The sequence below is a fragment of the Phocoena phocoena genome, chromosome 15, assembly GCF_963924675.1.
Source record: "Phocoena phocoena chromosome 15, mPhoPho1.1, whole genome shotgun sequence".
Lineage (NCBI taxonomy): Eukaryota > Metazoa > Chordata > Mammalia > Artiodactyla > Phocoenidae > Phocoena > Phocoena phocoena.
In genome coordinates, this window is record NC_089233.1 from 5,471,360 (window position 1) to 5,489,432 (window position 18,073).

Genomic DNA, 18,073 nt, shown 5'->3' on the forward strand with positions numbered 1-18,073 from the left:
CCGCCGCTCCGCCGCTCCGCGAGTAGGCGCCCCCGCCCCGCCCCCTGCGTGACGTGAACCAGGCCAGGCCAATCAGAGCTCGCGGCGCCGCTCCTCATGCGCTGGGCACCCCTCCTCCCTTCCAGCTTAAGAAAGGGCGCTCGGGCCCGGCCTGGCCAGAGCGCGGAGCCAGGCAGAGCGAAAGAGACGTACGACGGCTGGCGGCTCCGCGGGCTCCCGCGCTCCCGCTGCCCTCGAGCGGCGCGCCCGGCCGCAGCCCTCCGCGCAGGCGCCCCCGCCGCCCGCCCCGACGGCGCCCGCTAGCCCGCTAGCCTGCCCGCCCGCCCGCGGATGCTGGAGTGAGCGCGGCAGCGGCGGGATGCTGGCGCTGCTGGCCGCTGGCGTGGCGCTCGCCGTGGCTGCCGGGGCCCAAGACGGCCTGGCGCCCGGCAACCGCTTCGTGTGCACTGCTTTGCCCCCGGAGGCGGCGCGCGCCGGCTGCCCACTGCCCGCGATGCCCATGCAGGGCGGCGCGCTGAGCCCCGAGGAGGAGCTGCGGGCCGCGGTGCTGCAGCTGCGTGAGACCGTCGTGCAGCAGAAGGAGACGCTGGGCTCGCAACGCGAGGCCATTCGCGAGCTCACGGCCAAGCTGGGGCGCTGCGAGGGGCTTGCGGGGGGCAAGGCGCCGGGCCGGGCGGCCTCGGGCAAGGACACCATGGGCGACCTGCCGCGGGACCCTGGCCACGTCGTGGAGCAGCTCAGCCGCTCTCTGCAGACCCTCAAGGACCGCCTGGAGAGCCTCGAGGTAGCAGGGCGAGGGGTCCCTGGGGGAACGTCCCCGAGGCTCAGGGCAGAGGAGGGGCGCATGGTCCTGCCACCAGGTTGTGCGGAACACGGCAGCCCGGACGCGCTCAGAAGCAGGGCGAGCTGGGTTCGGGGTCAGGGGCGTTCTCGGTCCTGCTCTGGAACTTACTTGCTTGGCTCGCATCCCTCCTCCCCACCTCCTTACTGGAAGGGAAGGGTTAAATCGCCCCTCGCGCCAGGACTGCCAGCTGTGCGGCCATTCACTTCCCGAGGTCCGGGCTGGCGAACGCGGATGGCCTCCTCTCTCTCTTTGCAAATCTCCGAGTCTCCCCTAGCAGGACGTGCTCGTGAAGCTTCTGTCGGGTGACGTGAGGCTGCCGCGTGAGGTCAGCAGCCCTGGGCGTCCGGTGTTTCCTTTCATAAATCAAGTTGGGCTGGACGAGAGCAGGTGGAGGTCCGGGGGTCTCGGCGGGAGGCGAGCGCGGGCCAGTCACTGGCCATACTAGACGCGCCTTGGAGGAAACCTGGTTAACTTCAAAGCCACTGTCCCCAAATTGCGCGGATCTAAGGTGCCCTTCCCATTGCTTTGGGGGAAGGGACCTTATTCCCTTCTCTCTTGGAAGGCGTATGCAGTTTGGAACTTTGAGAGAGAAATGTTCATTTAATTTCTATCTTTACTTTCCACCCTGTTTAAGCAGTGTGGATGTTTCTGTTATACACATTTACCAAAATACTACTTCGCAAAACTAGGTTTCAATTACAGGTGGTAATTATTGCAAAATTACTTGAGAGTTTCCCGTGGCATGATGGCTAAATACAGTATTTCCAGCATCTGTATATCCTTCGATTCATTATGATTAATAACAGCTAACATTTCTGGAACACTAAATATGCGCCAGGCGTATTATCTAATTTTAACCCGTGCGACAACCCCGTGAGGCAGATCCTATAATCTGCATTTAAAATTTGGAGCACTTAGAGAGAGGGGGTAAATAGCTTGCCAAGGACTCATGGCTAGACAGTGGCTGGCTGCCTTCAGAGCCAGCAAAATGGTAGAGGAGTGAAAGAAATAAAAGCAAAGATTTCTGGAATTCAGAGTAGTCACGCTTCAGAGTTCTCATTTTCCAGTAACATCCCTGCAACCCTAGTCACGCACCTTTCTGCCATACTGGAGCTTGGGGGGGTTAGATGAAAGTTCATCAGTTTTGAGGACCATTTGATTAACTCTTTCTCTCTCTTTTAATCCTAGCTGTATTTTGGTCTTTACTTGAGAATGACAGATATTGGTTAAATTTTTGACCTTTTAGTAAAAGAAGAAAAACAGCTTTCTCAGAGGAGAAATGAGATTCCTAAGTTTCAAATATCGCAGCAGAGCAATTCTTGTCTGACTATGAAATCCTTTCCATACCCCCAACCAAAAAAAAAAAAAAAAAAAGCATCAGTGAAATGCTCCCTTTCCTGCCACTGGCACGATTGAATACTCCCACTTTGGAAGCTTCTCCCTGTGTGTAGGGGGGCATTAGAGCTACATCTCACAGTTTCTTTTTAACTGGCCTTAATACTTCTCCTGCTTGCATCCACTCCTCCCCCACCAAAAGCACCAGCTCCGAGTGAACGTGTCCAGCACGGCGCTGCCCGGCGACTTTCGGGAGGTGCTCCAGCGGCGGCTGGGGGAGCTGGAGAGGCAGCTGCTGAGCAAGGTGGCCGAGCTGGAGGACGAGAAGTCCCTGCTACACAACGAGACCTCAGCTCACCGCCAGAAGACCGAGAGTGCCCTGAACTCGCTGCTGCAGAGGGTGACCGAGCTGGAGCGAGGTGAGTGCTTTACCAGCGTCTCTGTGGCCCCTTGGCTGACATCCATCCGGCCCCCCAGCCCACTGTCTTCCTTCTTGGCTGCCTCTTCTTGGCTTGGAAGTGGGGCTCAGAGCAAGGGAGGGCAGGCCGGGAGGGGTCAGCAGCACAGCCCTCTTGGCCATTGACAGATGAGGCCACTCCCAGACCCCTGCCTGCTGACTCTCGGGGCAGTGGCTCTGCTCCCGAGTTTCCCGAGTTTGCTCGGCTCTGAGGCTGCTCTCCCATTACCTCTGAACCTTCAGTCCTGGGTGCAGAAAACCACCTGACTCCTTACCATCCAATCAACAATCCACCTCTCCCTTCTGCCTCTCACTTCTCAGATGAAGTGTTGCTTTTTCGACCTGAGTCATCTCATGGTGCACAGGGTTGGGGTTTCTCCCCGACAGGTGGGCCGACTTGGCCTTGTTGGCACTTGTCAGAGATGGTGGGGATGGAGGGGGCTGATGGCTGATGGGAGTGGCCTGGTTTTCATCACTTGTGCTCAGACCCCCGTTGTCAGCGGTGATTGTGGCACCACATGGTTCGTGGCTATTTTTTGTTGTTGTCGTTTTATAGTCTGTATTTAGACTCACTCATATTCCTTTTATTGCGTGATAAATTATAGGAATATCTGACTTAACAGATGTACTATAGCTCTGAAGATTCTGGAAAGGATTCCTCAGCCAATTGTAATAGCAAAATAGTGTTCATAAACAGGACTAGGTTCTGGTTAGGAAAACATGTCCTGAAATCCAGCTGGGTCAGTTGTGACCAGCCAGGTGGCTTTTCTTTTAGCCAGGTTAGAGACCATTGTACCTGATTGGTTGTACTTATGTAGTCCCAGCAAGAAGTGTTTGTGCTAGCCCAATTTCCTCCTTGCCCAGTTATGGCTGATGAATTCAAACTGGATTGCTAGGTCTCCAAAGAAGAGCTTGTCATTAATGTCTTTCTAGGGTGAGACATTACTGACCGCTTTGCATTTGTATTACTCCCACTACACGATTCCAAACTCGCACAGCATGCGTGAACAGGAAGCAGACAATGAGGGTGACTGATAACAGCCATTTCTGGAATTAACCCTGCCCCCAGCCCCACTGGCATCGTCCGTGGAAAAGCAAGACGCTCAGGATCAGCTCGGACAAACAGCCTAATCCCTGACCTCCTGCCAGGTGGCCATTTCAGTCCCTTCTTACCTAGCCCCTGCAGCAGATTCTGAGTATCTTTCTCTTCTCTGCTCACTTTCTGGTGGGTAAGTTTCTTCCACAGACAGGAAGGGGAGGGATCAAGGGCCCTAGATCATTCAGGTTGCACGGGGTGTGAAGTTTTACGTCTGCTGGTAGTGGATATAAGATTGTAGTCTTTTCAGATACACTAAGCTGACAAGGGCAATTTCTCATGACTCAGTTTTATGAATGGGTAGGTGAATGTCCAATGGCAGAATGTCCACTTACTCTTTCAGCGACGTCGGCTCCGCAGGGCCCGATGGAGTCACCCAAGGGGATGGTGTTTCTGTTTCATTCGATTTAGTTGCTTTTACAGCAGCATCCCAGAAGACACAGGTCTCCTTCATCCCTTTCCTGTTCTCTCCCTCCAGAAAAGTCTGTCCTTCCTTCCTTCCTCTTATTATTACACTTGGATTCTTGAGTTAAAAAAAAAAAGTCCTCTCTGCCTCACCTCCATTGCTGGGTGACCTTAGGAAGCTCATTAGGTCTCAAGAGCCTTCCCCCGAGGCAAAGCAACTGCAGCTCAGGCCTCTGTCACAGGGCAGGAGGAGAGGAAGGCAGCGTCAGGGCCAGGGGAGGGTGGCTCGGGTTCCCTTGCCCAGCCTCGCCCTCATGGGACCTGGAACCTGCAGGCTGAGGGAGCAGGGACACTGCAGTTACTCAGTAGCTTGAAGCAGGGTTGGCTGTAGAATGAGGGGAGGGCTTTGCCAGAGACCTTGGTGGCTGTATACCTCACTTGGCATGGCAGCCGCATGGCTACAAGGAGGTGGGTTAGTAGAAGCCCACTGAGTTAGAGCGTGGAGACAGGATTCCTGCTTTACCCATTTCATAGACCAGAAAAGTGCTCCAAGGTTCTCAGCCAGATGTGTCCTGTGGGGAGAGGGGACCGGCTGGTGAGCAGCCGCAGTCACATAATCCCGCCCCTCCCCGTTTTGTTCTGTGACTCCAGGGAGGTTGTGAGTTTCACGTGGCTTCCTCTAAGGTTCTTCATCATGGCTTGGGCCACCCAGGAGATGCCGCTTTTTGACTCTCCCTCCCATCCTTAGCCTGTCTGTTCACAGCCAGAAAGCAACAGTCAGGGCTCACCCAGCCAGTCTGATTCCTGCACCCATGCTCTTTGGTGCTACGGAAAGCGCTCAGAACTCACCTGGCCCAGAGGGGAAGTCCGTGTTCGAACTAGAGCTGGACTGCACGACATTAAGTCCCCCTGGCTGGCCATTCTTGCAGAGCCCGCAGGCCCTGGCACTGGGCAGCAGCTCAGCCTCTGCTGTCCTCTGCCTTTTGACCCCACCACGAGAATTCTCGAATCCTGTTTGCTCCACCCAGCCGTGGGATGAGTCTTTGAGGAAAATTATCATCTGCTGACCGATTAGCCTTCTGGGCAGTTCTGAGTTTATGTCTGTCATGTAGAGACAAGTGTGAAGGGATCTGTAAACTCCCAGGCCCCAAATATACCATGAGTAGAACATACACTGTGTCCCTTAGAAGCCTCCTGCTTAGCCCAGAGGAGAGAGCCCTCCACCATGTGCAAAGTGGGGGCTTTGTCTGGAGAGAGCCCTCCACCATGTGCAAAGTGGGGGCTTTGTCTGGAGAGAGCCCTCCACCATGTGCAAAGTGGGGGCTCTGGGGTGCTCTGGCCTTCGCCGCGTCGTCCCCTGCCTGCTAAGTGCCTGTTCTGCACCAGACGCTGGCCTCTGAGCTCCACATTCTCTATCCTCTGTAACCCCTGCAACAACCCAGTGAGACGGGATCTAGTCAGACGAGGGACTGAGTCAGAGCTAAGCGATGCCTGCATTCACGTGGCTGGCAGATTGCAGAGCTGGGGTTGAGGTTAGTGGTGACCTCCGAGGACCAGAGTCATGAAGGCTGCAGCCTGGAGGGGCATGTGAGCTCCGGCCATGCTGGGCGGGAGGCTCCTCCCGGCCCAGTGGTGTGCATCCAACCCTGTGTGTGCCCCTGCCGCCCAGGTCCCACGGGTGCTCATTTTCTTTATTGTGAGACCTCCTCATCTGTGGCTGCCTCCAGACACAGGTCCTCCGGCGAGGGAGAGCCGAGCTCGGAGTTGAAGTAAACGTTGGAATCCTTGTCTCTTTGGTCTCAAGCCACCCCCCTCCTTAGCTTGTCTGCCACCTGCAGTCTCTGATTTATTGGTCAGGGCTTTTAATTCCTTAATTGGTTTTAACTGAGTTTCCTCTGAACCTCCAAGCTGTTTTATGTAAATAGAGGGCACTGGCTGGCTTTCGAGGTATGGCCACCCCTCGGCTCTCCCAGCTCTGATGAAACCTCTGTTGTCACCGAGCTAACGATATTACTGACACCGAGCCTTATTAAGTCAGCAAGCCTGCCCACCTGCCAGGAGAGAAGCAATTTCTCTCTATTAGATAATCACATCTCGTGAAAACACGAGCGTTTGCAGATTAAGTACGCGCAGCTGCGCGTAGCGGGAAGCGGGACTTCTGTTCCTGGTTCCGTCACTCACGGGCTGCATGACCTGGGGTAAGTCCCGTGGTGCCCCCACTGTGCAACCTGCCAAATCGGGGAGTTGGGGCTTTCTGGTTCTCTCTCTTAGCTCTGCTTCAGCCTCATGTGGGGCCCGTGCCAGCCTAACCTCTAGCCTGGCCGCATCCTCGGCTTCCCCAGGCAACAGGGTCTTCCCAGCCCTCGCCGGGTGCCCCACGGCCTTGGGAGGTCAGGATGGATGAGGCAAGACTGCACAAGCAGCAGATAGAAGTAAATGCTACGTATGAAGCCCAGATTCTAGTATTCCTATGCTGCCTGTTCCGGAGAGGTTGGAAGGGTGACCCTGGGCCCTGCTGCCTTCCTTTGCAGAAGGTCCTTCGGTCGGTGTGAACCGTGGCACCGAAGAGCTTCTCTCACGTGTTCCTCACTGTGGCAGAAAATGAGTTTGGGGGATCGTGATGGAGAAAGTTCATCCACTCTGGGTCCTGTTCTACAGAGGGGGCAAGAAAGGGACAGATTTAGTCCACCAGTGACATGGGCAGTTTGGTTCCAGGCCGGGAGAGCCTGCCTGTCTTTGACAGAGATGGGGACCATCTGGCCCCTTGTGTGTGTTTAATAAATACTTGTTGAATGAATGAAAGGCATTTAGGTTCCTTCCCTGGCAGCGCCTGGTCCCCAAATAAGAGGGAAGCTTTGGCTGTGACAGCTCCCAGAGTCACCAGTCCCCTGCAAACTCTGAGATCTGTGATAACCGGGCAGGGGCTTGTCTTCTTGCGTGTTTATTTATGATGCTGCCATTAATTTTGAGCTTAAATCAAAACTGAAAATGACTTAGACCTGTTTAAGAGCATCACTAGTTTTCAAAAGGTCTGGGAAGTGCCATTTACATGGGGACGGCCCCAGGCAGGCCTCAAGGGTCAAGACCCTGGCCTGTGGGTAGCCTCTGTGGAGAGGGAGCCTCTGCATTTCCCTGCCTCCCATTGCTTCCAGACTGCAGGAGACAGTCCATCAACTTGGTCCTCTTGAGGAGAGCAGGGCAGGTCACGAGCAAAGCAATTCACAGCAGGGATTTAGTCCAAAAGCCCCTTCTGACTTCAGGTGTGTCGAGTCACGGGTGCCTGGCTCCGTCGCCTCGGGCAGCGGTGATTCTTCTGGGGGAGAAGTGACATGGACTCACTGGGGGACAAGTGTCTTCGGAGCGCCTGGGTTCCTGTAAGATGTCCTGCCTCCAAGCCCTGCAGGCCCCTGACCCAGCCCTGCTGAAGGGGCCGGGATTTCAAGCAAACAGTGGAGGGAACAGGGTTTCTGGCTTAATTTAACCAGAAAGTTAAATCCAGCTTGCCCCTACCCACTTCCTTGAGCTTCCAAGAGTGAGGGAGGATATGCCTGTTTCCCACTGGAGCTTCAGCACTGAACAGCAGCCGGTCAGTAGCAGGTGCTCCGTTGCTTGGGGGACCCGCTGGTAGGCCGGGCGGGGGTCCAGGTGGGCTGCCGCTCTGGGTTGTGGCTGAGAGGGGGCTCACATGCTGCTGCCCCTCTCTCCCCCGCCCCAGGCAACAGTGCTTTCAAGTCGCCTGATGCCTTCAAAGTGTCCCTCCCGCTCCGCACGAACTACCTGTACGGCAAGGTCAAGAAGACGCTGCCCGAGCTGTACGCCTTCACCATCTGCCTGTGGCTGCGGTCCAGCGCCTCGCCGGGCATCGGCACCCCGTTCTCTTACGCGGTGCCCGGGCAGGCCAACGAGATCGTGCTGATAGAGTGGGGCAACAACCCCATTGAGCTGCTCATCAACGACAAGGTGAGGCCTGCTGGGAAGGCCACCCCCCATCCTCGTGGCCACCGAGGTTGGGATGTTGCAGGGAGCCTGACGTCTGGCCACGGGGCTGTCCTCCTCGCAGTGGGGACAGTTTTGGTCTGACTCAGTCCCACTCTGGGCAGGTGGCTGGGTAGGGGGCAGGGGGCAGGCAGCTGCAGCTTGTGGAGATCCAAGCTGTGAATCCCGCCAGGAAGCCGCAGAGGGTCCAGGCACAGAGGCCACGGAAGGAACAGAATGAGCTGGGTCTCTGCGTGCTAGCTTGAATTGTCACGGACCCTCAGGCCGGTCAGTGAGGGCTGTTCCCCGGGGCTGCACCAATTAGGCGAGGGTGTGTATTTGTGTGTGTGTGTGTGTGTGTGTGTGTGTGTGTGTGTGTGTGTATGAGTGTGTGATATTTCTCATGAGCACATCTTTTAGTGGGGGGGGCTTGAAATATATTTATATACAATAAAATTTACACTTTTTAGTGTATAGTTCAACCAGTTTTAACAAATGCATACAATTATTGTATCCACCACAATTAAAATCTAGAACAGTTTCATCATCCTCCAAATTTCCTCATTCCCCTTTGTAGTCACCTCATGCTCCTACCGCCGCCCATGGCAACCACCCATCTGCCCCCATCCCTGTAGTCCTGCCTTTTACAGAGTAAATGTCCCCTTTCTGACGGACTGGCTTATTTCGACATTCAGGAACGCGCTCTCCTCAAGAGATCAGCTCTGAGCATCTGCGGGACCCTCCAACAGCCTCACCTAAACTTAAGTCAGGCTCCACGTCACCCGAACTGCATCCTCACACCCTTCCTGCTGGAGCTGAGTGGTGAATGGCTGCACCAGCCCCCTGCCTGCCTGAGCCCCCAGAGCGCTCACCAGGCAATGGCCTCCCACCCTGTCTGTCTTTACTAAACCCGCCCTGGCTGGAACTGAAGTGGGAAATGCTGTGGAATCCACCCTCAGGGCTCTTTCCAGTGGTGACCACATCCTTGAGCTAGGGATTAATTATTCTAAATAAGGCGCTTGGAGGAGGCAAGGCCGAGAGCCTTGTTTTCCTCTGGGGTTTAGGTGTCGTGTAAATAGCCCGCTCCTGGGAGGGAGCCCCGGGTTGCTAGGACACCAGCAGTTACAACACAGTGCTTCACAGGACCTGCCAGGAGACAGCGTGGGTGGGAGAGGCCCTCCCCCCAGCTCCACGTGCATCCCCCCACCCCCCTACACTCACACGTAACTGAAGGTGCTCTGCACAGGAGGACACATACATGCAGATCCCCAAGTGCCACGATGGCACTTGGGACTTCGCCTGCAGAGGGTAGATGCCTGGTCTGTTTTCCAAAGAAATTGGTCCAGTAGAGTCCTGACTTCCCTTTAGATTCTCCAGTGAGGGATGTTCAGGACCAGTATGCGGGGTGGGGAGCCCGTCTGTCACATTTGCTTGGTCTGCACAGAATCCTAGGCCCTTAACTAAGCCCAGGTCCAAGAGTGTCCAGTTGAAAGCAGGTCACCCTGAGGTCAGGGTGTGTACCCAGGCTGCCCCTTTCCCCTTAAGAGTCTGTGACACACGTGGTGTCTCCAGCCCAAGGGTCACTCTGAGCTGGGCAAGGTCAGGCATGTTACCCACAGAGCATAGAAGGGGAGCAGCAGTGGGCCCCGGGTCTCCGTATCCCCAGGTCAGACTCCTGGGAACCCCAAGGGGGCCCTCACCTGCACGTTGCCGCCCACAGGTCGCACAGCTGCCCCTGTTTATCAGTGACGGCAAGTGGCACCACATCTGTGTCACCTGGACAACGCGGGACGGCATGTGGGAGGCCTTCCAGGATGGGGAGAAGCTGGGCACCGGGGAGAACCTGGCCCCGTGGCACCCCATCAAGCCGGGGGGTGTGCTGATTCTCGGGCAGGAGCAGGTGGGTGCAGGTGGGGTGCCGGGAGGAGCGGCTGGCAGGCCAAGCAGCACACGGCCGGGCCTGCGGGCTGCCCCTGGCCCTGCTCAGCTGTCTGTCTGCCTGCTGGACCTGAACCTGGCCACCGCAGCACCACAACCAGCCTGGATGGCCAGCATCCCTGCCGGCTCAGCCCGTGCTATGCTGTGGCCTAAGGGGCTGAGAGCGCGGATGGGGACACATCCTGCCCTTCCTGGCAGGGACTAAGTTGGTGTGGTGGGTTCAGACAGATTCTAGAATGGAGTCTGTCCGATACAGGTGAGCAGGAGTGACCCTGGAGTCCCAGGGTTAGGTAGCGACCCCGGGCCATCTCTCCAGCTGTTTGGCCTCTGCCGGCCACTGCCTTGACTCCAGATGCTGGGTGCTGGCTGGTATTGGCATCTTCCAGGAGCTGCCAGCTCAGGGTCGCGACCCTGATCCCCAGCAAGGGCACCTGGGGAACAACACCTGTGGGCGAGATGGGGCCAGGCCTCAGAGACTGCACTCAGAAAACTCGCCATCTGGGACAGAGGCCGTCTGCTCTTGGGCAGATGAGAATTCACATTTCAGTCTGTGTTTGGGGTTTCCTGGAAAACGTAGAAAATGAGAGGACAGACTTCAGGTCCTCTGGGGGGCTTTGAGTCTGGGCCCTTGGCTCTCCCCGCTCTCCACTACCCTGTTTCTTCTCCCCTGGGAGGGGCTGGGAGTCGGGAGACCCGGGTCCAGTCCTCGCTCTGGGGCCTTGGGCAAGGATCTCTCTGCTTAGTTTCCCCTCCCTAAAATGGGCCAGTTTGAGTCACGCCATTTCCCAGGCCTGACGTGCCCTAAAGCTTTGGAACTGGCAGGAATCAGTGGTCACGGGCTGCGATCTGAGTTGGGGAGTCAGGAAAATGCCCCAGTCCCCATCTCCCTCCCAGGCTGGCATCCCCCCACCTCCCCTGAAGCCGGTCACGCACTGGGACAGGTAGCAGATGTGTCTGCCTGTGAGCCTGCCCCGATGCAGTCTGTTCCTCTTTCCCAGGACACAGTTGGGGGCAGGTTCGATGCCACGCAGGCATTCGTGGGGGAGCTCAGCCAGTTCAACATATGGGACCGCGTCCTTCGTGCACAAGAAATCATCAACATCGCCAACTGCTCCTCGAACATGCCGGGCAACATCATCCCCTGGGTGGACAACAACGTGGACGTGTTTGGAGGGGCTTCGAAGTGGCCGGTGGAGACCTGCGAGGAGCGTCTCCTTGACTTGTAGCCACCTGTTCTGTCCAGGAGGCGGGGGTCGGGCCGTTCCCCTTACTCCCCTGGTGGAACGGTGTATAAACCTCCTGCCATAGTGTGCCCTGACCCCCAAAGCCCGTTCCCAGGGCATCTCTAAGCCTGAGGCGTCTGTCACCAGCTTATTTGTTCCTAACCAAGATTTTGTTGGTTTGGGGGGAGGGGAAAGAAGCCCTGAGCTGCAGGTGGGTGGATTTCTGACTTCTGCTGTGAAGGGACTCTTGTCCTTAAAGCCCTGTTCAGCACCCCTGTAAATGCTAGCGCACCCCAGCCCTGCCCACCCTCTTGGATCCTTGGTGTCTCATGTACGCCGTCTGTCCGTCCCCTTCAGAGGCTGTGCATCCATCCCGCTGGAGTGGCCGTGTCCCTCGTGTGTTGAGTACACCCTGCTGTCAACTGAGTACGCAGCACACCACCCCCCGCCGTTCCACCCTCCCCCCAAAAGGGCCTTTCTCTTGATGTTCTTTACTCTGTGAATATTTCCGTCCCAGGAACTCTTGAGTCTACTGAGGAAGGCGGGCTGCCCGGACAATGCCCTGCCTTCTCCAAGGTGGAGGGGGCATCCATGGCTCCAGAGAGGGGGCTGTGAATGGGAACTCAGAACGGAGAAGGGCCATGGCAGCTGTCCCTCCCCCTCTTGTCACCTCTCCCTCTGACCCATGCTTTGGCAGAATCCTGGTTGGGTATGGCTTTGAAAGGTGTCTTTTCTCCACTGGTGCCAAAAGTTCAGTTGCAGCTTTTACAACCATTCGGTGTGGTTTGGGGAATTTATTTTTTTTTTTCCCCGACAGAAAAGAGCAGCCGTTAGCTGGCTCGCATTTTTGATGTCTCGCCCCACTGTGAGGAACGTGCTAGTTTCTGTTTTTGTTTTTGTTGTTGTTGTTTGGACATGCTAGTTTTAATTCATGTTGATTCCTGTAAGCATTTGACTGTCTCCAGTATTTCCCCCAGAATGTTTTCAGGAAACGGATGTCATTTGGCTGATGTCTGCTTAGTGACTCCAGGCTGATTAATTTATTGGACAGAGGTAGTAATTTATTTTAAAGATAACGTGATTAGTGGGGAAATTTATACAGCTAAATATTATATATTTTATTTTTCATACATGTTTGAAGTGCAAATCTGTGGATATTCCATTTGTAGGAGCAAGTTGACATGCCCATCCTAACACTGTATGCTACAAGAACTCTTCTGATGATGGAATTTTGATTAAAATGCACTGGAAGGTGCCTTGATGTCTGCTTTCTCCTTGTCCGGGGCTGAGGGCAGGGAGGGCTGGTGCTTTGCAAACCCCGGCAGGAGGTTGTCCTCTCTGGTTAGACTGGGCCGAGCCCCAGGGGGTGGCCCCAGGGGAGCTGAGGACACTTGGAGGAGGGTGTGGTACTGGACTGCGCCCTTCCCTCCTCAACTCCAGGCTCCTTCTGGGGATGCCCCGCAGGCTCTTCCCAGCCTCTCTGTCCCCAGCCTGTCCCTGTCATCTCAACTGGGAATCAGGCTTAGCTAGATGACCCTCAGCGCCCTGTCCCAGGTGTGACACCTGTTCAGCACCTACTCTCTGTGCTCTGCATTAAAATCTCATTTAATCCTGTTCACGACCCCCGGAAAGAGTTCATCCCAATTCACAGGTGAATACGTGGAACAATTAAACAGTCACTTTGGGATCATACAGCTGACAAAGGGCAGAGCTGGGATCCCAGCCGGCCTGTGGCTCTGAAGGCCCTTCCACCCACCCCCTGCCTCTGACTTTTGGCTCCGAGGGGACCTAGGGCCAATGTGTCCTCCCAGTGCCACCTCTCTGTGTCCACCTGGCCCTGGCAGGTGTGTTGATATTTTCCCCATCTCCACAAATGTCAGGTATGCCTCCCTCACCCCCACTTTCTATTTTTGTATCTTTATTTCAGTAGCTGCAGAGTATCACTCAGTTTGTCCCCTTCCCGAGTGGCAATGTCTAAATTTTTATTCTAAGGGAGCAGAGTCCAGTCTTGGGGCCAAATGACACTATGTCATTGGGGCCAAATGACACAAATGTACTATGTGCTTGGTGTACTTGATAGGCCAAAATGGAAGCTGTGACTTCTAAAACCAAGATCATTACTGGGTCACTGAGGCTCTTGGAGTCTATTTTCAATGTTGTATGTTATGACTTGGCAGGAACTCAATCATTAGTGTTGGGTTGAACATGAAATTAGGCCAAGTTCCCTGCTTGGGGGGGGGGGTCTTTGGAATCCAAAGTGCTGAGGTCAGGTGGAGAGCAGTTTATTTGGAATCTCCTTCATGATGAAGCTACTCAGATCTCCCCCTGAAAGGCACTGAGGAATTACCTTATTTCATACCCACGCCAGACACTGAGCTTACCTTACCTGATTCCCTGGCACTGCTTCTTCCAGGAGCAAAACCTTGCATAAGGGCTTTGAACCCCTCCTGAGCCAGGTAACTTCCTTCCTGCAACTGGAGAAGCTCTGAACCCAGAACATGGGGCCAAAGTACTTCCTGACCCGATGTGGGAAAGTGAAACATTTCACCTCTCCTTACCACTGCTGCAGGCTGGTCCTCCTATTGGAGGTTTGGCTTTCCTGACATAAAAGTAGAAACAAGAATCAGCCAGGAAATCTTGTGAATTTCTTATGCCTTGAGCCTCGCATCTAAAAGAGACCCAAGGCCTCTGTTTCCCCACCCAAGACCTTACCCTTTGCTAGAGGCTGGAAAACACCTTGATAGTGAACTGGGTGCTCTGACAAGGGTGGGGTAGAGAGTGTCCTGGATGATGGAATATTCTGCTTAGCTGAGGGTTGCCATGGAAACTGTAGCTGGATGATCAATGATGAATGACTTGAAGTGATAAAATGCAACTCAGTCGAAGGCAAACTGGGATGAAGTCTCTGCTGGCGGGGAAGGCAGACCTGGACCCTCTATAGACTTAGGGGACTCCAGCATCAGCTCTCCTTATACGGAAGGCCTTGGGAGAGGTCTTCCTGTTAAACACAGGTATTACCATTCATTCTATTCACTCAACAAGTATTTGGGGCACCTACAATGTGTCAGGCCCTATTCTAGGCTCCAACACAAGAAAATCAATCAATGTAACACACTGCATTAATAAAACAAAGGAAAAAACCTACATGATCATCTCAATAGATACAGAAAAACATTTGATAAAATCCAACACTACTTCATGATAAAAGCATCCAATAAACTAGGAATAGAAGGATACATCTTCAACACGATAAAGGGCATTTATGAAAAACCCACAGCTAACCACAAGCTTAATGTTGAAAAATGCTCTCCCTGTAAGACCAGGAACGAGGCAAGGACTTTTACTTTATCATTTCTATGTATCATTGTGCTGGAAGTTCTAGCCAAGGAAATTAGGCAAGAAAATGAAATAAAATGAATTTGTAACAAATAAGGAAAACTATTTTTATCTGCAGGTGACATGTTCTTGTATATAAAATCATAATGAAGCCACAAAAAGCTACTACAGTGGTTAAATGAGTTCAGCAAGAATGCAGGACATAAAGTCAATTGACAAAAATCAACTGTGTTTCTGTACATTAGCAATGAGAAATTGAAATGTAAGAAAACAATTCTATTTGCTACAGCAGCAAGCAATTCAAATACTTAGGAATAAATTTAATAAAGGAAATGAAAGATTTGTAAAACTTTCGAAAACTGCAAAACATTGTTGAAAAAAATTAAAGAAGATCTAAGTAAATGGAAACATAAACATGCTCATAGATTAGTAGACTTAAAATTGCTAAGATCACTGCTGTGGACTCTTGGCAGAAAAAGAAATTGTTTCAGATATTGAGTCTGATGACACCACCCCCACCCCCGAGGGTATGAAAAAGTTTATTACTCACATAATGAAGCTTCCTGGGGAGATTGGGGTGGCCCCCAAGCAGGTCTGAAAATGGCTTGAGAGAGCAGGGAAAGAATACTGGCTTGGGTTTTGTGTGGTGGTCAGAGGGTAGGGCCAGAGTGGTGGTTCCCCCATGTATGGTTTGGACTGCCTACTTGGTACCAAAGGAGAAATAATTTAGGCTTTCTTATCACTTTCCCAGATCGGGGGCACAAGGGGAAGAGGGTGGTGAGGCTTAAAAGCTGTCAGCAGTCAAACATCAAAAACTGGAGGCAGACCCTTTGTTATAATCCACCTCAAGGTGTTTGATGACTGAAATGTGCCATGCTGCATTTAATTGAACTTAAGTAAGCTATTATGAGGTATATAGCTTGAGGCTGGTAAGGGAGGTGAGAGTTCTGCTGAATGCTGGTTCAAAAGCCCAGAATTGTGTATTTTGAGAAGTGCAATCAGTGTCTTGGTCATTATCAATAATATCTAGAGCTGAAGGAGATAAGGACTATCTTGGTGAGCTCTTGTACTATAGCTTTAGTAAGCAGAGGTATATGTGATCTTGATTTGTATTTTGAGCATCTGTGAGGCAAGAGATTTCCAGAATTCTTTACCCCAAAATGATCAACTTGGCTCAAGAGTATGTAAAAAGGTGCAGATGGGTCAAGTCTTGGCAAGGGCTTCCAGTGCTAAGGAAAAATATTTGCAATCAGATATTTGATAAGGGACTCGTATCCAGAATATGTAAAGAACTCTTAACAACTCAAAAACAAAAAAGGACATATAATCCAATTTTGAAGTGGACAAAAGATTTGAATAGATATAAAGAAGATATACAAATGACCAATCACACAGGAGAACATTTTCAATATCATTAATCATTAGGGAAATGCAAATTAAAACCACAATGATATACTACTGCACATCCATTAGGAACAGCTATAATTACCCCCACAAAAAGGAAAATAACTAGTGTTGATGAGAATGTGGAGATATTGAAACCCTTATACTTTGCTGGTGGGGATGTAAAATGGTGCAGCCGCTTTGGAAAAGAGTCTGGTAATTCCTCAAAAAGTTTAACATAGAGTTACCATATGACCCAACAGTTCCACTCCTAAGTGTATATTCATGAGGACTGATAGCATATATTCACAGTAAACTTGGACACAAATGTTCATAGCAGTGTTATTCATAATAGCCAAAAAGTGGGAACAACCCAAATGTCTATCAACTGATGAATGGATAAACAACTTGTGGTATATCCATACAATAGAATATTATTCTGCAATAAAAAGGAATAAAATACAGATCTATGCTATAGCATGGATAAACCTGGAAAACGTTATTCTAAGTGAAAAAAGCCAGTCACAAAGGACCACGTATTATATGATTCCATTTATTTGAAATGTCCAGAATGAGAAAATCTATAGAGACAGAAAGTAGATTAATGATTGCCAGGGGCTGGGCGTAGATGTGGTGTTGGAGGGAAATGGGGAGTAACTATTAATGGATACGGAGTTTCTGTCTAGGATTATAAACATGTTCTCAAATGGATTGTAGGGATGGTTGCAAAGTCTGTGAATATTCTAAAAACCGCGGAACTTTACACTTTAAAATTCGGGGTGAATTTTATGGCATATAAATTACATCTCAATTCTAAAAAGAAAAAAATGTGAGGTTTTGGACCTGAGCAGGTGATGGATGCCATTTACTGAGACAACGAGATGGGGGGAGGCAGAAAGCAAGTTTGGGGGCGGACAGAGTCAAGAGTTCTGTTTTATATATATATATTTGAGATGTCTAGAACACATTTTAGTGGAGCTGTCTGGTGGGCAATTGGATTTTTTGAGAAGTCAGGGCTGGAGATGAAAATTGGGGTTTAAAAACATGGCCCCTGCCCTCTAGGCACTCCCAGTGTGTTAACCCAGCCTCTGCATCTTTGGATAGTAAATGTAAAGAAAAGTAGGTGTCCTCTTCCTTGAGCGGACTGTAGGCTCCTCACTGCTAGAAACCATATTCGTGTACAAGCCAAGTTAATTAAACATGTATTTATGGATCCTACTGTGAGCAGCGTTTAGAAGGATGGAAGTGCACCTCTTCTTATGGTCTACTATGAGAGAGAGACAGTTAAGCCAATCAAGCAAATAATTTTCTCAAAAAGCCTGTAGGTGGCCAATGCTGGGGAATGGGCATTTTCCATGGGGACTTCTTTAATGATCCCTTGCTCCACATTCAGCTGCAAACTGAACCAACCGAGCCATTGACATCAACCTTGATGACCCAAATAGCCGCCAGTTGACTCTGCCCGGGGTTGGTGTTGGGACAGTCACACAGAAGCAATTTGATTGTCACTGGGGATTTCAGTATGATAAGGCAGCTTGTCAAGGCCAGGACTGCACGTGTTTGGTTACGTGACTTTGGCCTTGACAGGCTGCTGGCTCCCCATTGTTTTCTCAAGGAAGCCCAAGGCAAATTTACCAGGTAGTTTTACTTCTCTCTACAAAGCAGTCCTGCTCTCTGTAGTTGTCAGTGCAGATATTCATGAGCACATTCCAAAACCCTGTTCAAGCAGAAATAAAACACAGAAGACTGAAGCTTGTGGGTAGATTGACATTTTCTTATCGGTGTCGTCATACACCAGAGACCATGTCCTGTGGGAATAATGTAGTCAAAACCCTGGCTTTCTGTGCTTAAGGGAGTGGCATACATCATGAAGGGTCTATATCTTGCCTCAAGACTCAGAACTTGCAAGAAATACCACCTTTATTTTCTTCAAAGGCTATTTATCATAAGACACCATATATACAACAAAGTGCCACGCATATGCACAGTTTAAAGGATGATCATAAGTGAACCGTTGCGTACCAACAACTCCATTTAAGAAATGTTTGTTCAGTGCCTACTTTGTGCCAGGTACTGTTCTA

The 18,073-nt window shown here is 51.8% G+C and overlaps 1 protein-coding gene across 1 annotated transcript; it reads left to right on the forward strand.

Annotated features, from left to right (window-relative positions):
* The first annotated feature begins 358 nt into the window (after nt 1–358).
* NPTX2 (neuronal pentraxin 2) lies at nt 359–11,276 on the forward strand. The gene is made up of 5 exons (XM_065892682.1): nt 359–784; nt 2,382–2,598; nt 7,853–8,097; nt 9,833–10,012; nt 11,049–11,276. Exons 1-5 carry the CDS (start codon nt 359–361, stop codon nt 11,274–11,276), a joined length of 1,296 nt encoding a protein of 431 aa, XP_065748754.1.
* Nucleotides 11,277–18,073: the final 6,797 nt, after the last annotated feature.